Genomic DNA, 23857 nt, shown 5'->3' on the forward strand with positions numbered 1-23857 from the left:
TATTTTATTTCTGTCAAGTTAGTACTTCATTTTTAAACAGTCAAATAACACAACTCCAGAGAACTGTACCTCTTATAGTCTCCCATTAGTTATCATGACTACTGAAAACATACAAAGCACTTAGAACTTGTTTTAACCAACCTGGAGTTTTTGTAAATCTTCAACTGCAACTGAATACCACACTCAAAAACATCAAATATAGGTACTTTCCATATTGAGTTAGTAATATCAGATGAACTATCCTGCAACAGTTCAGCACTGCAAAAATATCTCAGTAAATTTTGATTTAAAAGACCGTATCTGAAATTTAGAACACGGCTTGTACATCAAACCATTTAAGCAAAAACTTATCAGAAAAATCAGTAAATGGTTCAAATATGTCAATAGTTGTATTAAATAACACTCAGTGGACTAACAAACAACACCATTTGAAAACAGCTCTTCAGGAAGCTTGTAGTGGATATATTCACTGAATACTTTTGTACTACACTATTCATAGTCTGTTTATGGCAGGGTCACCTCCTTTGGCACAATGCATTTAAAATTAAAGCAAGCTGACCACACTTATGTAAGGCAAACCCATATCAAGGCAGAGCTGTAACAGAAACCTTCTGATGAAAATGACAGTAACCACCACACTGTGTGTGTACAGATCATGCTTAAAAATCATTCTTTTGCAGAATGCAGCAAGAGATATTAACCAAACATTTAAGTAAGAAACTGGAACTCCTATACCTTCCAGAGTACACCATGAATCACTGCTTCCTCATGAGAAATTACCAATATTGTGTCTTCTGCCATCAGTACTACATAAAGCTGGAACTGAAAAACCACAGCAAGAATATAAACTTAGCATACTCTGAAGAAATAAGACTAAACCAGAGGGTTACTCATAGTAGTGCAGATAATGACTTCTGTTACCAAGAATTCCACTTTCATATGCAAATCCAGAAAAAAAAGGAAACGGAATAAATTTTGGCCAAATTAGGTTTCTAGCATACACCCCAAAAATGTCAAAGCTTGATGATTCTGTGGAAATATGTGCACAAACTTAGCTTCTAAAGTTCTTCAGAATATAGCAGTTATAAATAAATTCAGAACCAAGAAATCTGTTTTCAACTGCAGGAAGTTATTAATTAACAAAATGTTATCTGCAGTAAATTTGTAAATGATCAGGAAAGAAAATTAGTAAGTTAACTGACTTCTGGTTTTGGAGGAGAAAAACATTTAAGTCAGTTTAATTAATATATGGGTATTTAATTCAAAATTTTTAATATAAATCAGTTAGGACTGTTATTCTGGACACTACTTTTGAAAGCGTTTCTGAATTTTCAGAATTTATTCAAGTTTTTCTTTGAGCGTGGTGAAAGAAAGAAGTGTGTGGGGGGGAAGAAAGTAAAATCTTTATTGGGTCATACTCTGCACTTCGTGTTTTTACAGCCAATTTTATCATTCTCTTCTCTCAAAAACCTGTACTAGGAAGACACATCTAATATGGGCCAACAGCAGTTAAACCACTTCATAAAACTAACATACCCTACCATTCAAAACTTGAGTGCTGCAATCAAATACTACTCCTGAAATTCCCTGGGTGAATTTCTCTCTCTAACTCCTCCTTCTCACTCTCCCTCTCGCTCTGCTCTCCAACAGTCATAGCTCCTTCATCTCTGATATGAAAGCATTGGACTTCAAGCTGAAAATCTTGTTTCTTTCATGGAAAAAAGAAAAGAAAGACAAAACAATGCTCATAGAACATACAGCAATTACTCTAAAAGTAAATCTAAGCATGAGGGTATTTTATAAACTTCTGTCTTCTTACCACAGAATAGGAGCATCTGTCTTTTCTAAAAGATTACTGAAATTTGAGTTATAAATGTGAATGTGAAGAACTTTCTCATTGCTCTCTGATGACTTACTTTTCGCAGTCCTTGTGTCTTCAAACTAACAGGGCTAGAGACAGAAGACACTTGTGACTGAATCGATTTAGTGACAGCTTTCTTCTCAACAAAGTGAGCTTTATCATCTTCTAGAAGTTTTTTCTTTTCCCCTAGTTTCAGCTCCTCTTCTTGACGCATTAGCGTAAGATGTTCACATTTAGTCAGTACCTATTTAAAGAAAGCACGAAAAAACATTTCCAACTGGCAACACAAGGTGGTGATATCACAATATAAAAACCCTCTGCAAAATAACACTAAAACCCATGTCAGCTTGTTTTAAATCATCAGAAATTGCAGTTATTTCCCCAAACTGTTAAGATTAAAAAGCACCAATACAGAAAAATAATAACTTTTATCAGATTCTTCTCATGATCCAGGCTACTGCACTCGAAATACAGGTAGAAAACATGGAAGGCACTAGGTGAACACTAGATTCCCTGCTACATTTTACTGTAACTTTATTGTATCAAAATAAGGAGGCCTTCAGAGATGAACCAATTATCAACAGACAGATTAAATCTAGATGACTCAAGTAGAATATAGTGGGGAAGTGTATATTGATAAGATTTAAATATTATTAAGTACACAAAATTAGTCTGGTTGGGGAGTTACTGGTGGGCTGCAAGAGTTACCTACTTTTCAGCTCTTTGATTAGATTTTTTTGACATACTAATACATTTTTGTTTCCAGATGTATTTTAACCAGTTTAAACCTACTGTGAAGTTGTATGTGACAACAAAAGAGGTACTTCATCCTTCCTCATCTCCCACTTCCCCACACGCAAATTCTCCTAGAATCCTGCTTTTGCAAACCAGAAACTAAAGACTACAAATGTAACAGTATGTCTGCTGTACACAGCAGACCTGACAAATTTTATAGGTGCACCTGCAAGTCTTCTCTAAATGAAGGATGTGAAAGAAATCTGAAGTTCAACGGAAATTCCCGGGTTTTCTTTAGTTTCTGGATACAAATACAGCAGTAAGAGTACATGACAAATGTTCTTTAGGAGTGACTGCATGATCACTTTCCCACATCAAGAACTTAGAAAACTAATATACATAATTCTGCAATATGCAGAGTCCACAAACCACTTGGTATAAATCATACAAGGAAAATATCAAAGGGTTAGCACAGATACTGTGTAAGACCTTGCTGAGCCTGCTTTGAACATGACTAAGCATCCTTCCAACTGAACAGCCTCACACTGAGGACTGAACCTCATTTTTTTTACTCTACAAGTAGCATGGGGGTCCTAATAGATTTAGAAAACAAATATTAAGCTACTTTCTTATTTAAAACATGCACCTGAACATTTCAAAAAACCTGCTACAGCTTTGCTGGGGGACTGACGTACAGGAAAGAACACTAATAAAAATACACAGGTTTCCAATTTCAATTAAACCAGTGTTTGAATATAAATACACATGACCACGATAAGTGTCTGGCAGAAAGTAGATGAGAAGATCTTATCTTGCTAGTCCAGCTTGACAGGACTAAGTCTTCAAAAACAGAGCCAAGATATAATCCACATTTTTAAACAGCCTTAAGGCAGCTGGGAATAGATGAGATTTTGAAACCAGAACTGAAACAAACCAATAGAATACCAGACATACACACTTTCAAACCTCTTAGCATGAGGGCTGAGCTTAGATTTAATAACTAAATCAGGAAGTCAGGCAAACACACATGGCCCACTCTGAAAAGCCTCAGGAAAGACTTTTTCCTAAAATCTTGGTTTTTACAGAGCAATCTATGGACAAAAAGCACCTAAAGTGTTGTTATGGCATATCAATGTTTCTCAGCACACTGCTAAAGAAGACAAAAGAAACACAACCATTATATTCATCACTCTCTTACCTCACCATATCAACTCCTCCTCTACAGATGTGTTCCAGCTACCCACCAATGCCTTTAGACCATAAGCTCCTGCCTTCCCAAAACAAGATCCATTTACAGAATCACAGAATCATGGATGATGGGGAAGACCTTTAAGATCATCAAGTCCAAGCATGAATCCAGCACTGCCAAGTCCACCCCTAAACCATGTCCCAAGGTGCCAGATTTACACATATTTTAAATACCTCCAGGCATGGTGACTCACCACTTTCCTGGGCAGCCTGTTCTCCAATGCTTAACAATGCTTCCTTTCAGTGAAGATGTTTTTCTAATATCCAGTCTAAACTTCCCACGACACAACTTTAGGTCCATTTCCTCTCATGTTGTCACTTAGCAATTGGGAGAAAAGACAAACCCCAAACTCACTTCTCCTTTCAGGCAGAGAAGAATTTGAAGAGAGCAATAAAGTCTCTCCCCTGAACCTTCTTTACTTCATTCTAAACAACCCCAGCTCCCTCAGCTGCTCCTCATAAGACATCTCCTGTTTGCTGGTGTCTAATCAAACTGCTTTTGATTTAATGCATTACTGTCCTCAAAATATTAGGAAATTATAAATATCAACCAGTGATTTTGTTAAGAACTTAGCTGTTCCAAATCTCAGAAAACAAACTCAAGACAGACAGGCATGCTTGCCTGTTGCTCTGCCTCTTCCAACATTGTTGCTTTCTCCTTCACTCTCTGCACAAATCGTTGCTTAATCTCCTCTTCTTTTCTTTCCACTTCAAGGCAGAACTCCAGCCTCTTTGCCTCAATGACTTCCTGTAGACTGAAGTTCAAAAATGTAAGCAACTCTCCAGCATGCTGCTTTATTCAGTGTGGAAAACCAACAATCTAGAAAATTATTTAAACAATTAATACTCATCTGCAACATTAATTTCTACAGCTTCCCCACATAAAAATTCAAGAAGAAACCTCAACAGAAGCAAGCATCTTATCTTTCTTTTTTTTTATTTACGTAAACAACCCTGAGTAAAATTACTTATGCTAACAGCTCCTGGGCAATTTACATTTCAAAGTAAATACAGCACTTTAGGTATCTCATGTTCTAAAGACTTGATTTATACCTGACTCCAAGATGCATAAGCTTCTTCTTTAAGTTGCTTACTACTAAGACACTGAAATTGCCAGAAAAATCTCGCAAAATTTCCACTTTGTGAAATATCAGTCTTCAAGGAGGACCATACAAAAACAATAAACCTGGAGCACTAATGTAACAAAAAACTGATTGTTCCTATATGAAAATGGAAGAAAATAACAGGATCTTCAGAACATATAGCACTCTTTTTAAATGTCAAAATTTAAATATGGCAGAATTACATTAATATAGATTGAATTCCATTTCCTACATAGTTCAACATCTAAAGCACAGGGTTACTTTCTAACATGCAACAGCCAAAACCTCAAGACTGCTTGTTTTTCCCTGAAACCTCGCTTCCAGAAGTAAATAAACTGCATATATCCTATACTTATATTTGAAACTATATAGGAAGAGTAAACTAGTTCAGATCACTGAGCAAATCTCAGGCCAAAAAAAAAAAATGTCAGCAAGTAAATCAAACATTTCTTTACTTTTAAATCTATTCCATCCTTCTCTTTTCAGTACACAAGATATTTTTTTTTTCCTCCAAACAACAAGTACTTGAAATTGAGATATTTCTTTCATGTCAAAACATATCATGGCAAATTAAAAGATGCTAGTAATTTATTCCTATGAATAAACTACTAGAGGTTTGATATTTTCAGTCTATAGGACCACCGCCAGGCAGGGCTGGTGGGAAATGTTGTTCTTTTCAAGAAATACAGATGGCACTTTTACACAGATGTACTTCATACACCAAACTTCCTTGAAAAGCAAACCTGCTTAATGACGTAAGTTCTTCCATCAAAACATTTACCATAAACTTCTCTAAGTCATATGATTCCACAGAGCACAACTGGAGGACCACAGCTATTTTAATGGTTATTGGAAACTCAAAAGCATTGTCTTCTCTGACATTCAGCTTGAGAACAGATCAAACCATGGATAATGTTCTTTTTTCTGGGGCTGTTCTTTACATGTTTTGCTGAGTCAGCCCTTCCCAGCTAACATCAATTACTGTTCTTTGACAGGTAACTCATGACTTCCACTCTCATGTAAAATAAACAGGTATGTATATTAAGTATTTAATTTTTACTTTTAATATACATACACACTTATGCTTTTGTCCTATCTTTAACTGTTTCTATTTAAACCTTTTATAAATGGAAAAACTTACCTAAGAAAATCTAAAGAGTTAATTATTTAGAGCAACACTAAGCTTAAATAGCTCTTTTATGTTTAAATTTATGGTGACTGGGCAGTTTCTCAATCCTGAAGTTTCTTATTTGTATTCAAAATATCATCTCAGAGAGAGAAGAAACATCTTGAAATTGCACATGCAGACAATGTTCATAAGATATCATGGCCAGAGCACTCCTCCTATTCTATCTTATTCGAGCACTACATGGCAACAAAATTAATTCAGAACAATAACCCTTTTGTCCTTGGGCTTGTTTTAGGGGCTTTTAATCAGCTGTGAAATAACTGTGGTCACCCTGAAATTCTAAATCCTCAAATCCACATGAAACAGGGGCTTGGTTTTCACACAGATGTATTAATTCACACTATCTCTAAGTTTAGACAATAATGCTACAGCACAGGTTTTTCAAGTGCTAGCAATCTCACACTATTCAGGCTTCTGCACACAGTGTCAGTTCTGATAGATAAAATGCTGCCTTTGGGAATGATAAAGCTGCTAGAGCAAATGCTAGACTAAGTTAACATGCTACAATCACACCTTCATTTCTTTATGTGGACATGTTTAGACCCAGACTAGGTTTACTTTATCAGGTAAAAGCAATTTTTTGTTTAAAATTAGTAAAACATTAATTTTGAAGAGATTCAACTCAGTAAATAATAATATCACACATAAAAAGAAGAGAAGAAATAAAAGAGTATTTTTAAAATTTACTGTGCAGGTGGATGCCAGGTTGTGGATGCCAGTACGTGTTCAAGTGGAAGTGCTCAAGGCCAGGCTGGATGGGGCTCTGAGAAACCTGGCCTGGTGGGAGGTGTTCCTGTCCATGGCAGGTGGGTTGGAACTAGATGGTCTTTGAGGTCTCTTTCAATCCCAACCATTCTGTGACTCCATGAAATACCCCCTCCCCCTGGACTGAATTGTTCTGGGAATCACCAAGACAGAACGAAACCAAAATTTCCTTTTCTGTGTGTGGCATACCAGCAACGCAATAACCCAAACAACTCCTAAGTGTTAGGAGATTTGGGGAGCAAGGAAAAACAGTTCACCACTTCTTAAGCCAGTCCTTTCAACATTACTTCATCCACTGCTCATAGTAAAATATTTTTTGGTTTATCTGAAGACTGGTTTCACTGCTTCTCATTTAGCAGATTATGAAAATTCAAGTTCACAGGTACTCTCACTCTTCTGGCTTAGACATGCAGAATGAAATACTCTGTACAAAGACATTTTTAAAAAATTAAGTGTTATAACTAATTATTTAAATAATGTATTCTTACTGAGGTTTTGTAGTAAGGCATTGTGAAGAAAGTCTAAACTAATCATGCATACCAGCACTACCACCTGCCTTTTTACAGTAGCATATCTGAGACAGTTTTTTCTGTCTGCATGAGACTGAAAGCATGGAAGCCTAAAATTGCAAATCAGATCCATTATGTTCATAAAGACTCTGAAGTGAATTTAACTCTCAGTGGAACACAATGTGCACTTTGAAGAACACAGGTATTTAAAGTTTATTCAATTACACTTTTGAAAGCTTCCAAATCTGAAAGTAACACTTGTAACTTTTTGCAGAACATTTGACTATTAATTAAGGTATATCAGAAAAACTTTAAAAAAAAATATTAACTAATGGCAGGTCAGGCAGGTATTTCTAGCACCGTGCTTCGACTCAGTCAACTAGCTCAGTTGATATTGAACAATAATAAGGATGTGGTAGACCTAAAGAACTACCAATTTTTCAGGGGCAAGAAGGCCAGGTATTTTGGGTATGGTCCAACCTCATTCTAAGATGGTTAAAATATTTAGCTGCAATGCAAAGTTCTGTAGCTGGTCAGATGAACACCATTGCCAAGGACTTCTCAAGGAAAAGGTCTAACAGCCTTTCAAATGTTAGATTTCTTTTCTTAGACAAGAGTCACATCAACCTTCCTCTACATATAAACTTCTTCATGTCACTGAATCCTTCCTGGTTTTCTGTCATAATCTTCAGAACATACTTCAAAACAGAAAAATAAACAAGTTCAAGAACTGCAAGGTCTGAACATTCCAGTTTCGGGGAAGAAAAAAAGCAAGGAATGATTCCCCACATACTGAGAAACCAAGATGCTTATGTTACAATAATATTTAATTGCAATTATAATGGAGAACAAACTGTAATTATGATGACAGAAGAACTAACCCAGAAAATTATCAACATCAGCAAATCTAAACACGCAAGCATGCAGCCTAAATACCAATCCTCAGCTTTTTTCAACAGACCCTGGTCTATCAGTTTTCTTCTTTCAAAACAAAAATGTGCCCATAGGCAACAACTTAAATTGAAAAAGACTTAACAAAATGTCCAACTTCAAAACACTAGCAATCCTCTCCTCCCTTGCAAATGCCTAGGCTAACTAGGTATGTGTGTGTGTATATTTAGAAGTTTGTTTTCCTGGAAGCACTCTTCATGTCTAGATCTCTGTTTTCAACTATTCAAAATTTTACCATTGAAAACATCTCAGCAATTATCTCTTGTTGAGAATGACCAGAAACTAGGAATTCATGTTCCTAATGGGCATAATTGGACCATCAAAAAGGCAGGACCAGACCATGTGCACACACACACACAAGGTTATCTTTACTTTTCAACAACAAAGAAATGCAAATGCCAATTTTAAGTGGCAAAAAATTAAAAAATTATTAAAAATTCACTTCTGAATTTTATATCCAACAGATACTGCATAAAATGCATAAACCACACTCTAAATACTCTATCAATTGACTTAATTACTTCATTCTTAGAATGCAATTGCAAACTAACAAATTAAAAAGTTATTATGAAATAGCTTCACCAAAATTACAGGACTGGGGAATAGGTGTTTTTAAAACACAAGACAGTCACTTCAGACTACCTTTATTTTCCCTTCTCAGACCCAGTAATAATGATGCAAATGTATTTTTCTGTGGTATGCTGAAACTATCTCTTTCCACATCTCCCATAAAAAAGGTAAAACTTGCCAACATGTTTTTACACACATGTAAAAGCATAAGGGTTTTACACACATGTAAGAGTAAAAGGCTTTACAGATGCCTGCCCACAACCTACATCACAAGGCAGCTGGACATCCAAGAATTGCTGGTTTTGCCTTGCAGTGGCATACAACTTTGGATGAATAAACTACTGTCCTACTTCTAAATCCAAAAGGGTAATACAGGAACTTCACAGGCAGCTTCTTCCCAATATGCCAAAAATCATGGCACATTTGCTACTCAAGTGTCAGTGTTCAAAGGCTACAAACAGCCAATTACTCAAGTCTAGCAAAGGTTTTCTAAATCTATGTTATTATCGAATTAATATGTAGACAGCTACATCACAGGCACAAAATATGAATCCTCAACATGCATTTTGATCATTATTTATACAACTAGCATGAAACTTTAATCTTCAGGCATACACTGCTATGCAATATTAATTATACTCTAAAACTACAGGTCTTAGAATTCACATGTATGTATATATTGTAAACATATTTAAGGACAAAGAGAATGACAATTTAATAACACAATTTTGCCTAAAACAAGTAAAGTAACTGGATAGTCCCTATTCATTACAAGTTATTTAAATGTACAGGCAAAGCGGGAACCACTGAACTTCCTCTATGTAAGAAGACATTTTCTATCACATTGCTGAGGATGACACTTTTTATTGTTTCCTCAGTAACTTGATAAAGCACCTTATGGGTAACACTGCATTAGTCTGCTAATTACACTGCATCCACATCCTCTAAATTCTCTTCCTTTTTTATAGTATCATAAAATGTCTCTCCCAAAACAAACACCTTCTCTTTCACACCTCAGCATCATTCACTATGCCACATTACTGAAGGACAACCACATCTATCCTAGTCTTTTCTCTTCCTGTTGCAGTAAATCTGAGAAAAAGTTCATTTTTCTAGATTCTTATGGGATTTCTGTTCTCATCCTTCCAAAACAATGACATTTTCAATAAAACTGATTTACCAAAACTAGTAACTAAGTGTACTTTCTTGCCAAAACTCTCGCTGACATCTAGAGGGCCATAGGTCAAAACCTACACACCAGAGAACTCACTTCTGTATATCCAAGAAACAGACAACTTTTAAATGAGCTCTAAGTGAATATACTGGGACATTCTAATGTGAACCTGCCTCATCAGGCTCTTTACAAACATAAACTGTGTAAGGGTTTTACAGAGATAATTCCTTTGTTTGTAGAAGAAAACACTTCTAGGGATGGTGGGTTTTATAATTTAACTCTTATCCTGAGATGGCTGTACACTATGAAATGGAGCTTCAGAAAAGCTGAAGATACTGAAGTCAATATTGCCATGAACAAATCTCTAAAAAAATAAATCTTCCCTAGACAAGGATAACAAGACATCAGCTATTAACAGCTATTAACACACGTTCTTAAACGTAAACCAAATAAAAATTCTATGGTTAATTTCAGTTGGTTTAAAACCTCTTTCACCTTTGGTTCTCTTTTTATGAAAAGGATGTATTAATTCTTGTTAAGTGAAATGTCAAGAGACCACTGATTCAAGGTCAGCTCAACATCATCTAAATGAATTAATTTGCAAATGTGCATTGGTTCAAACAATGAGAAACTGTTTTTAAAGCAAAGTCTTATTCTGTTTTCATGTCTGTTTAAGTCAGTATTTCCCACCACAACTACACAGTAATGGTGCTTCACTAAACCAGGAAGGCTTGAACAATTCACAAAGCATCAGCTCTTCCCCAGCAGGACTCTGACCAGTTAAAAGTACAGTCCCATGCATAAAAAAAAAAACCAAAGGAAGCTGCAAGAGCGACACAAGAGAACTGGAAATAAAAGATTAAACAAAATGGATATAAAATTTTAAAATGCTTCCTGCAGAAAGCAGCTTTACTACATTAAACAACTGAGTGTCTATAACCTTCTGCTTAACTTTCCTTCAAAATCCTCTTTTAACTCCCTACAGTCCAGCAAGAGATTTCTTGATCTGAAAATGCCTAGACATTTGTTATTATGGAAGATAATGTGGGAAATCAAAAGTGTAACCACTTATTTTGTAAAAGTTTTTGCTTCAGTTCCTTCTGAACCTGGAGTCCAACCAAACTATTATTTATAACCAGACATTCTTAAGAAAGAAAGTAAAACATAATACTAATATATAATGAAAATAATTTAAAAGTTCATAAAGCACTGATACTTAAAGAAAACAGACATGCTTCCTGAGAAAAATTAAAATCCTCAGGTTTATTATAGAAGAGAAAGATTTCAGAAATACAACTGGCTTTTCTGAATGCTGATTTAAACACATATACTCCTCCATGAAGATAACTGAATGAACAGCTACAGTCTTCAATTTAAAAAAATATTCTTTCCTTCTTAGAAAACTTATTTTATGTATGAACGCTGCTCTGCACCGGGTTGATGTGAAGTGAATGGATGCTGAATGCAAGTGCTACACACCAAGTCCTTTACCTGACTGATTTGTTCTCAGGACCAATGTCTCTGCAACCCAATGTTTCCAGCCTGCAGCGCCTGTACGACTCATAATACGCACGAGTCTTCTCCTTTAAGTCTTCCATATTTGTGCAAAGCATCCTGCGGAGCTTTATTGTGTCACAGTGGTTCTCATTTTCCACTAATCAGTAAAAAAAGATGATTTTATTATGATGCAGAAGTAGCAAAATAGTCAAAATACATTTTAAACATCATCACTTTGTTCATTAAATGTACTTCTAGGAAAAGGTATCTTGTTGTTTATTATACCTCCTGTACTTCTTTATCATTTTTAATATACACACTGAAGTACTCAAGACCGGTAAGTACTGGTAAACATATTTCTGTCCTGATTTCCTGCTTGAGTGGAAGACAACCACATTTCTCTCTTTTTTTAACCCTCTTTACTGACAATCACAAATGTTTGAAGTTTGGTAGTGCTAGAGGTACTGCCACTATCCTAACCTGCCCAAATACTACCTACACCACCTCATACCTTGATCCTAAGAACGCATCAGTGTGGAAGAAATTACAAGTTAGTGGATGTCTCAAGTATTAATTGCTAAATTCCTTATACTGTTGATCCAAAATGCAATCAGCCTGGATCAGTGAAACAGCCCCTTGTATTATTGGTGAATATTATACTTCAACAACAGCAAAAGCTCATAAAGATACTTTTAAAAATTTTTTTACCTTTTACAATGCCCCAAGGGTATTGACGAGCTCTCACCATTTTGTTTCCAATTTTCACCTTCTCCATACTTCCTACCACGGCAAATGGCAAATAACCCTGTAGGAGATGTACCAATTAAGTCTTTATCTGTCAGCACTCTTATGTAAAAACATAGAAACACCTCAGAAATAAATTAGGGAGGAAAACACCATTTCAGGAAAAGCCAACAAGCAGTTTAAAACCAGAAACCATCCCTAGGAGACCAACCCTAGTATCTACTGATAAAAAAACTCAAACTACAATAGAAGCAGAAGGAGCAGTTGATAGATCCAGATGGGTGTGTTGAGGGAAACCCCAGCAGGCTGGAGAAATGGGCCAACAGGCACCTCACAAAGTGGAAATGAGAGCAATGCTAAGTCCTTTATGTCAGGAGGAATATGCCCACACCCCAGCACAAGCTGGGGGCCAACTGGAAAGGCACTTTGTAGAATAAGGCATGGGGGCAATGACCTGGTGAACAGCAGGTTGTTCCTGATTCAGGAGGTCTGTCCCAAGGGCAAAGGCAGCCAACTACATCTTGAGCTGCACTAGGAATGTCAGCCCCAAACAGAAAACTGCTCTAGAACATACCACTCACATTGAATCTGAGCTCATATCCCAGTAACACTCAAGTGACAGTCACACATTGGAACCTGTGCTGTGGTTACTGCTGTGGGCTTGGCACAAAGACAGGCTGGCAGCCTGCCTGCTGACCCACAACAGCTGACCAAATAAAGAAACACCATTACTTGGAAAATAAATCACTTTCAGAGCATGGAAGTGGTAAGTAACAAACCACCACATTTCCCCACAGCAAAAGGGCCTGTTACTGATGGACAGCTGCACACTGTCACTCCCTGGCCAGGTAACAGAGATTGGGAATGCACAGCCATGGCCTCCAGCATCCAGGCTCCTGTTCCCTATTTTCAAAATCCCCCACACACAAACATGGTCACGTGTACTACAAACACATGCACGAGAGCAGCAAATACAGAGCACTCAAGGCAAAGCCATCTAGCTTCACAGCCTTAGCTGAGAGCTGGCAGCTACCCCTGGGACAGCCGGAAAGGACAACCAAAAATAAGCCAGAGTCACATCTGACTTATTCATCCCCAGAGAAAATCTGTCCTAATTTCAAAACAAAGTACTAAATAAAAGAAGAAGGCAGGTGTAAGACTTGCTACTGTAGAAAGCTGTAGACATAAGGCACCTAAATATCTTCTCTACCAGATGTAAAATTGTATCTGTTGAGGAAAAGAGCAAAGTCAGTCTGTCCATCTATAATAGATATCAGAAAAACCATTTAGGCATGAGAACCTCTTTTCTGTTACACATATCAACAGCAGAGGGGCAGAAGATTTATAAGCAGGGAAAAAAAAAACACATAAGAGCTTTTTAAGGAGAAGAATAAACAAACTTGTGACATGCAAATTTACAAGCTTAAAGACAATGGTGAGAGTAGTGACATGAATCAGCATTAGATAATGATGCATTAGCACTGAAATATCAATATTTTTGTCATTTACTTACATTTGTGATGGTATTAATCTCAGAAACGGTTTCATCATCAGTAGGAAACTGGTATATTCGGATGCCATTGCTAGCTAATTCACTCATTATTTTCTTCTTGTAGTCTTGCAGCTCATTTTTAGAAATGCTGTCTGCTTTGCCTATAACTGGTATAATATTCACCTATGAATGACATAAATTATATGAAATCCATGAGACTTCAATTTTTAGGTGGAAACTTTTGTAAATAAAATTGTTTTTTATTTAGCTGTTTAAAACTTCCTCTGCAGTCCAAACCTTTCCATCAATTGATATCATATTTTCACAATGGAAAATATTCTCATGGGCATAATTTAAATAACTAGCAACCAATTACTTAATAAACTCCTTTAAAAGTAATTGATTCTAAGAACAAGGAAGGAGGTCTCATAGAGCGAAGTACTCAAATGCAAGCAATGTCTACTTATTAACTAAATGCCATTAAGTATTTGTATCTCTGTTAAAAAAAATAGATTGTTTAGTTTATAGCAGCAGGGGACATGGCTCAGGTGTTAAATGAAAGCTGGCAGTCCAAATACAGAAAGGAAAGGAAGCTGGCTACCAACCCCTGCCTACCCCTAAGCTCTTCCTTGGGCTCCTTTCGGCTACATCTTCCTCACCTCACTACTGCAGCACAGTTTCTCCAGTATCTGACCTGTGCAGAGGCATAACAAAGGATAAAGCTTCTTGCTTACCAGTCCTGACACTAATTATTCAGAACACAGAATTCAGTTCTATTAAACTGCCCTATTTCCTAAAACAGTGATGGCAGTAACTTGGAAGCAATAGATGCCAATTTTTTCTTACAAATACTATCACCACTCCCAAAATACACAGTTTTCAGAACTAAATGGATGAATACCCAAATGGGAAAAAAATGTAAATAATGAATATCCAAATATTTTCAAAGAACAACATAAATAACTCTTCTGGATTTCAGAAGATGAAGTGTTTTACAGAGTTCCTTGACCGCAGATGCAAAAACAAAGGAGAGGAAAAGAAAAAAACAAAACAACATACACACTTTCTATTCTTCTGAATATTCTGCCTGAATGGAAATGCCTAAATGTCAGGAACAGATTCAAAATGGATATTTTCCAAATAAGACTTCTGTCTTAAGCAGAATGTCCCAAAGAAAAAGAAGCAAGCCAGCTCTGAACTATGACTTCCAAGATTACCTGACAATAGTCCTTAACTGTGTAGTATGCATGATCTAAGCACATATGGGGTAAAAGATCTAAAATCAAATAAAATTATGGAATTTATATTTCTAATAACTGAACTAATTAAGAACTTTATAAACAATCTGATACACTAGCAGTAATTCACACCTTCAATCAAATTAGCTGAGGGACAACAACGTAGGTTTTCTCCAATGTAGGTCTAAAAATGGATGGAACACAGAGTCCTCAGAATTAAATTAACCTCTACTCTTTTTCAACATGAAAGTTGTCTTTTAAACGAGAACATTTTTTAAGCACTCACTAATTAGGAGAGAATTTCTTAGAAAACAGCAAACAAATAGCAGAAAGTCTACCAAGAAGAACAGTAAAATGCAAAATCATCAGAAACTGTGATCACAGCTATCAACATTGACATTAAACCACCACAAGTCTATAAAAATTGAAAAGCATAAAATTAACTCTGGCTTTAGCTAAGCAACAAAGAAGGAAAATAAATACATACAATTGAAATCACTGTTGGTTGCAAGAGCAGGCTGATTTAAGTGTACCTCTGTGAATCAGTATAAAAATTTCTGAAGATTCCTTCTGAAGGGAAAAAACCTAAATCCCCAAGAAACTTTACTGACTTAACCATAACCTGCATACAATTCTGTGAGAATGAATTAGAACTGCAGAGCTATTAGTTGAACAATCACTATTTCCAGGAAGAAATAGTACAGGAAAAGATCTCTTTGTCTGTGAATGAAACCTGGCTGGTCTGTAGTGATGCCATACTAAGCAAAACTGTAGGATTTTCCAGTGTCTAAAGGCCGAAGTCCAAATTCTCAGTAGTCATCCAATTCATAACAGAGAAAAATAAACTGACGATAGATACTCTTTTTTTTTTCTTCAAGGACTGCAGAGTACAGGATGAACCTAATCTATCCCAAGAACGCTCTGTACCTCCGAGCTGTGTAATCTGCTTTTGTGTTGTAGCAGCAGACTGTAAAAAAAGTACACAGTGTACACTGCAGTGGATTTAGGAAGAAACTCAAGACAGCTTTCCAGATGTGGCTGTACCATCTTCTCTTTATGGAATCCTGTACTTAGTGAATACACCCAGGGACTCCCACATCCTGGGAAATTCCAAGTTCTTAACTGCCACTAGGAAAATGCAGTACTGAAAGCACCACAAACATGCTCCACAACAAGATGGAAACAAAACTACAGTTAAAGCACATAACTCTTTCTGTGTGTACATGGATATTTCTGTAGTAAGATCAGAAAGAATCCATTGCAAAGGGATAAAACAACAGAGTTACATGTGGCTTATGCTCCCTCTGTTCCAAAGCAGAACTAAAATTTTTTGCAGTAGGTGGCTAGAAGCCAAAATTCCTCAAAGCAGAATTACTTTTGGTTTATCCTGATGGAAGATCTATATCCTTTTCTCTTGAAAGAAACACTGTTTTAAAGGAAGTTTAGTAAAGGGCAGACACAACCAGAAACCAACAACACAGCACACAGAAATGTTCTCTCCCCTACCTTTGTACCACCATACCTTCCCTTGTCTGCTATTGAGAAGTTCAGAATGCAAAAAACAAAGTAACAAAAATCCCAAATGTTCTTATCAAATGCAAATGTGGACTAGACCGCTGATTTAATCCTTGCTATCTTGGAAAAACTTCTCAGAAACCAGAAAATGCAAGAAGAAAATTTTGTGGGAGGGGTTCTAGTACAGCGCAAAGAAAAAGGCGAAGGGCACAGCAAATGCATTTAAAAGTTTTCAAAATTTTCAACATTTCAACAAATTAAATCCAAATAATATAAGGTTTCTTAAAATAGGTTAAACATTTAGCTTCACACAGCCCCATCACAGGAAGAAAGTTAAGGATTTAGAAAATGCAAGTAATTTCACTCGAAACTGCTATTTCAAAGCTTTCTAAACAAGCCAATATGTTAAAACACTGCTGCAGCCTATCACAGAAAAAGCCACATTGGCAGAGTGTTCTGTTCATGGCTCTTCATGCCTCTTCAGTTATCTAAAACGAAGATCTTCAGTGTTGCAGAGCTTTTTAGATGCCAACTTTCCAGCAGTCCCAAAACTAGAAACAAGCTTAATTAGAAATAGTAAAGTGGTTATAGAAGGTGCCCTATCCAATCTCACTACTATGCTTAGGGTTTAATAAAAGTAAAGTTGGTGTGGTTCTACTTTTTTTAGTATTTTTTTTAACTTCATTGTGCTTCTTTTTTCAATGTTCTTGCCATATACGTCTCTTTTTGATTTGTAAATAAACAAGTGATGAACTGCAAGCTACTTGCAGAACCCATGTATTCAGAACTTAAAGTATATCCGTACCAAAAAAAATTACAAAACCAAATGCATCAATATAGAACTGAAACATGGTAGTGGACCTAAAAGCAACAAGATGCTTTAGAAAGTAAGACAAATTCTTGGAACTGTTTCCAAGTCTTACCTTACTGTCTAGGCTTCTCATAGTTAACAAATCTATAGTTTTTAGAGAACGGCCTGTAGGTGAAATGAAATAGAGGCAGACATGGATGCGAGTATCATGGTAGCTAAATAAAGAACGTATAACTTTCAGTTCTTCCTCGAGATAGGCTTCAAATTGTGCATCTACATAATCCACTATTGGCTGATAGCTGTAGGAAATAAAATTTAACAACCAGATATTAGCTACTCCTTAACAGAGACAGACTAAGAAGGGAATTCTCTTATATTGTTCTGCAGATTTTTGCTTTACATATCAAAGGGCTGCTCAAGTAGGGCAGAAAATTACGCGTACAGAGTATTCCTAATTTCTGAAAAACTACTCTAAAAAGAATAGTGCATCTAATACAAACAAAATATTTCCTAGCTACCATTAGTGAAAAAAGCTATATAAAGTTAATTATGATTATAACCAAACTTCCCAAGTGATGTTTTTAAATTTTTGCAATTAAGTTGTGCAAATGCAGAACTCTTAAATATAAGAAAGATACAACAACCTCTTAGGTAAAATACAAGAAAAGAAAGAATATGCAACTAATAGTACCAAGAAACAGGATGAACTTTATCTTCTGAAGTACTGCATGCGAGAGGGCTCTTAAACAATAGATAAAAACTAAAATGAGAAATGTTAGAGAATAAAAACCCGATTTATAATAAGTACAGCTTAAGTATACTTTATCCTACCTAAAATCAGATTCTAATGTGCTTTCAAAAAGAAAGTTTTGCTAGATGTAGAAACAGTGCACCCTTACATTTCTTCTGCCCCACAAAATTTAGATCAAATCCTATCAAAATCCAGAAGCAGGTGTTACACACAAAATCAAAAGAACAAAAAGGCACCTCCTATACCACACATCAAAATCTCTAATAGCTATACTAGTATCTACTTGCATCTCCTTCATCCAATTCACCAGCAGCAGCTATTACCCAGTCATATCATAGTCCACAGCTGTCATTACAACCTTAACGTGACTCTCTAGCCTTTTATTATATGAGTACCACCATTTAGGTACCCACATGGCATAAATCCTTTACAATTATGTTGAAAGAAACAAAATCTGCTGAGACAGTTCAGTCCTGTATCATCATCTGATTAAGCTGACTGACACAAAACCCAAAGGCCTTCAGTAATCCACATGATTAAACTTCCAGTTTAAGGTCTTCAACAAGATACAATGAAATTGTTAAAAACCCTGTAGATCTGATCTGTATAATCTACAGTACTTTATAATCTGCTTGGCTGTTTAAAAATCCACCCATTGAACTCCCTGTTTTTCTCCACCCTAAAAGAAACTACTGCATGTACACACATTTATAAAAGATTAAGAAAGAAAGATTTCATAAAGAAAAGGGAAGAGTTCATCTGAATTATAAAATAATTTCTTACATGAGAAGAACAATGTGTTTACTTTGGCACACAGGGAAAACAGTTAACCATCTACTTGGAATACATGTAAGACAACCACTTATTGCAAAAGCCCAAAGAAAAATCGACTCGAACTTCAGCATAAGACCAAAACTTCAGCATAACATAGTGACAAGAGGGCACTTACGTATCTGCTTTGTTCATCTGGTCACCAAACCCCACTGTTTTTACAACTGTCAGCTTCAAAAGAACATTACTTTCCAGGAGTTCAAAAGTCTGGGCTCTAAGTCGCACACTTGACAGAAAATGTGTTGATGGAGAGTCCTCAAAATCGGTGTTAAACAAACTGCTCACCAAGGCTGATTTCCCAATTCCAGTTTCCCCTAAAGTTAAACAGAAGGGTTGGAGAAGACATTTTTCACATCAAATAAATACATAATAATCTCAGAAAACATACACAAAAATTCAACTGATTTCTCTGAGCAAAATTGTGCATTCTTTTAGTGAACACGAAATACATTTTCATTATTATTCTCATTATTTTCATTATTTCTCATCCTACATATAAGGGTAAATTATCAGCTAATGAGTAATGAGCAGAACAGTGTCGTGACACTTTGGTTTCTTTAAAAGTCTGAATTAACTTCCTACAGATTTTTAAAAGTTAAGTAGCTAGCTGTGAAACCAGCAATTCAACAAACATCTTTTAAGAATAAGGGTAAAATATTAGAGCAAAACATTTGATAAGTATAGAAACATTTCAGTAAAACCCCCTTGGAATTTTAGATTTTTTTTTAATCTGAAGCTCTTTATTACAGGTGTAAGCCCCATTTACTCAAAAAAATCCAAAAGGCTGCGATAAATAAATAAATAAATGACTGGCATACATTTTCAACATTTTTTGGTCTTCACATCATTTACAAAAATGCTACATACAAACCCAAATAAACAAAGCTGGGAGAAGGGGTAGAATTACAGTTCATGCTTAACAACTGGATTTAAATTCCAGTCACTTCCTAAGCTGGGTATACCACGTTTAGGCACCCGGACACTACTCACCAATGCAAAGAATGTTGAAGCAGAAGCCATGCTTGATGGATTTCCTAATCAGTTGGTCAGGTAAGCTGTCAAACCCAACATGTGCAGACAAGGACAAAGTTCGACAGCCAACATTTTCCTACAGAAAAATAATTTTAAAATATCAGTTAACAATGGCAATAAAAATTCTATTAAAAAGCTAGAACTTATTCCTTATGATTTCACAAGCAATGAAGAAAAGCCAAAGTCTGAAAAAAAACCTGTCAAATGAGCTTTAGTCCATGATTTAAGAAAAAAATTAAATTTATTTTACAGAACGATTTACAGGCTTAAAAAAAAGCCAACAAAGACAAAAAAAAAAAAAAACCCAAACCAAACAACTTTATGAAACGTGAATGAAATAAAGTAGACAAGTCCAACTGAAAATGTAAACTGAAAACTGTAGGGAGAAAATAGATCACAGTTAGTTTGCTCTTAGAAAATAGGAAAACGTACTAAAAAAAATCTAAGCATCAGAATTCAAAATAGACAGGATAATCAGAGGAAGGTGTGTGTTACCAAATGGAACTCATTCTGAGGAGCCGGAATTGAAATTGCTTTTTATGTCAACTAAAACATTATCTACACTCATTATATGTACCAGAACTCTGAGACAGCATTACATCTATTTCATTAGAAATATCTAAAGGTGCACATTCCTTTTCAAACATCAGCTAGGAATCTAGAGCCATGACATCAAGTGAGCACACTAAAATGCATAAGGCTAAAAGGAAATATCTTGATCCATAGAAATGAACAGTATTTTTAAACAAACATTACACACCAGAAGTAGAAATGGTGACAAGTCCATGCTATTCTTTCTCTTCTATTTCCAATCCACATGGAATTGGAAACCATTACTGTTTCCTGTGAACATGGACATGGTCAACAGTAGGAATTATTTTTATTTAACACTTAAAAGCCCATTAAAGTGACACCTTTTCTAATAAGTATGAAGAGCAAGTCTCAGAATTCTTGTAGCTAGAAAGATATGGATATTCCTCACAGCATATACTCATTCTCTTCTTCATTTGCACAGGACTTCCTTGTGTGGGCTTACAGACTGCAATGCACCAAAACTCATTTTAGGTTCCTCTAATTTGATAATTCCATTTTAAACTTATATGAGGGAAAATGCATATGCAAAGTGAACTGTTTAAAGAGAAAATATTACATCTTTGGGCTATTAAAAAAAAAAGTACATTCAAAGCACATCAGAAAACAAAATTTCTCAAGGCATTCTACCAGAAGAAAATTACTATGAAAAAGTGCTGAGAAACACTGAGAACTGTCCATTTCAAGACAAGTGCATCTGAGACAGAGTGGCTGAAGCATATCTACGAACTCCAGGTACTCAGTCTGATACTGAAGCACCTCTTCTGCCACCAGAATAAGACAGTTCCTCTAACACAAACCATTCAGCCTCCACACCAAAAGCCAGTGCAAGAGGCTCAGTGTGACTGCAGATGGGACGCCTTTCACCTTCATGTCATCAGCCTAAATCCCCACCTCTGCACTGCCATTTGTAACTCTCCAAACAAAAAAAAAAACCTCGCAGGAATAAATTTATTTCCTTCTGATGTCCAGATGTTAGAAAGATAAATTATTTTGTCAGCAGAATTGCTTTGTCAAGGCTTAGGGCTTCACATGCCTCGATGATCTCAGACCTGGAGGAGGTTAGCAAAGCCTGGGGTGAAGGATGTGCTAATGAATGGACACAAAAAATGCAAAATTTACGGGCCACAAGGACATTTGGCAGAACACCCAATATAAGGAAGAAACTAACAAAGCCAACTCAGCAACTCTGCTGAAATCAACTGACTCAGCTCCAAGGAAATTTTAGCAGGAGATTGTGACCACCGACTCACAGACCACCAACTCAAGAAACCCACCAACTCAAAAGAAGAGAAAAACTATGAATGTGAACTAATTAGCATGACAAACCAGAGAATCACTAACCAACAGAAAGTAGACCACTAATTAAGAAAACTATGCAACTAGTAGCCAGTGACCCTTGATTTCCTTGTTTGCTAAGGAAATCTAAAATCTACAAATGTAGTTTTGATGACTGGGCAGCTAGCATTTTGTGGGTTATCACCTAGCACCCCACTTTGCACAAACTAGAATAAAGAAATTGAAGTAGCTTGTCTCAGTGTGCAAATTGCTGCTGCCTACCAAGCAGTGAGCACTCATTCAGGACAACACCTCCTTTCCTTACACAAGAATCACTGTGTAAACCTATTCCACCTGATAGCAACTGAAGCATTGTCTCAAGAGAAAAGCAGTAACCACATTTTTCCCTCTGAAATTTTCCAAGGACATCGGGTGTCTGTCCCTCTGCTATTGTCTAACAAACAGCAGAGAAATTAAGTCCACAAAAATGACCACAGGATATCTGCATTCTTACTACTTCTAAAAGAAGAAAAAATATCACCTAGTTGATCACCTAATTGATATCACCTAACTCACACCTCATTCGTTCCCTCAACCCCATTTTTAAAGGTTGGTGGCATAATGTGTCTGGATTTCGCCAGATTCGTTAAATTGGATGGGGTTTTGAGCGACATGGTCTAGTGAAAACTGCCCCTGCCCAGAGCAAGAGGGCTGGAACCAATCTTTTTGAGATCCCTTCCAACCCAAACCATTCTAATATTCTGTGATTTAATAAAATATTTTGGTTTATATAAAGTTGTCTTGCCCATCAAAAACAGCATGAAAAAAGCCATAGCCTGAGACTGTGTAACACTTAAAAATTATTTCTTTCAGAAAAAAACCTAAAAAAGGTAGTAATCTTTTAAATTTACCACATGTTTTTCAGCAAAGCTGCACAACACCATGCTTTACCGAAGCAAAAGCTAAGTCTCAGACTACATGCATCACTCTGCGTAAACCTCTGCAGAACGAGACTAGCAGTCTAAGCAAGAAACTAGCTTGCTACTGGATTTGCAGAAGTGACAGAAATTTGCCCTCCAAAACTCGAAGAAAATCGTAACCAGTGTGTGATTATGCAGGGGGTGAGGGTCCCGGCAGCCCCAGAAGGCTACGCCGAGGTGCCGGGAAGGATGCCGCGCCCATGGACATCTCTCCATTAACGTGCCCACGGGCACCCCAAATCTGACTCTTCCTGAGCCCCAGGTTTTCCACTACTACCTGCAGGCATCGGAACTACGCTCCAGCACTGTCGTGTGGATGGGCTCAATGTCTTCAGAACATAAAGCTGATAGTTTTGCCATTACACAGAAATAACTCTTCAACAGACAAGATTCAGCTTATTACTTGAAATACGCGATACGCCACGGGAGCGCAAGGAAGAGTGACACCTGAAAACAAGTTCCTTTAGCAACAAGTGTTCTAAAAGCCTGGCAGCTCTGGGAACTAGACGGCGTGAGGAAGGAGCCTTCATCTCTCCCGCTAACCCGACCCGCACCCTAACGCGGCCCTCACCAGCGCCCCGTGCCCCGCAGTGAGGGCAGCACTTCCACCTCTTCGCACAGCGAGACCACCATCCTCCTTCTCCACCTGGTGCCGGCTCTGCCGGGCCCCTCCGTCCCCTCAGCCACAGCGCGCTCACCCTCGGCACAGGGGCTGCTCACCAGCTGCTCCCTGCACCGCGGAGGGGACTTACCAGGGGCTCGTCGGCATCGGAAGCGGCCATAGCCCCGCCAGAGAGACAGAGAAGGAGGGAGGAGAGTAGAGAGAAAAGGACGCGGCCAAAACTACCGCCGAACGGGAGAGCCACGCGGCGGGGAGGAGCGCGGGGAGGGGATGCGGCCGCGGCTCCGCCGCCGGGGCGGGCGCTGTTGGCGGGCGCCTCCCGGTCGGAGGGCGGCGCGGTGCCGCCTCCGCGGCAGTGATTGCCGGGCAT

At 37.2% G+C, this 23857-nt stretch overlaps 1 protein-coding gene across 1 annotated transcript; it reads right to left on the reverse strand.

Moving 5' to 3' along the window:
• Nucleotides 1-23857, reverse strand: SEPTIN10 (septin 10). The gene is given in 12 exon segments (XM_030234772.2): nucleotides 1-1708; nucleotides 1917-2105; nucleotides 4467-4599; nucleotides 11597-11759; nucleotides 12311-12407; nucleotides 13860-14021; nucleotides 17515-17701; nucleotides 19103-19298; nucleotides 19975-20092; nucleotides 23618-23658; nucleotides 23661-23760; nucleotides 23762-23857. Coding segments are annotated over 12 exon segments (1626 nt in total). The 3' UTR covers nucleotides 1-1564.

Source organism: Serinus canaria, chromosome 1 (assembly GCF_022539315.1).
Source record: "Serinus canaria isolate serCan28SL12 chromosome 1, serCan2020, whole genome shotgun sequence".
Taxonomy (NCBI): domain Eukaryota; kingdom Metazoa; phylum Chordata; class Aves; order Passeriformes; family Fringillidae; genus Serinus; species Serinus canaria.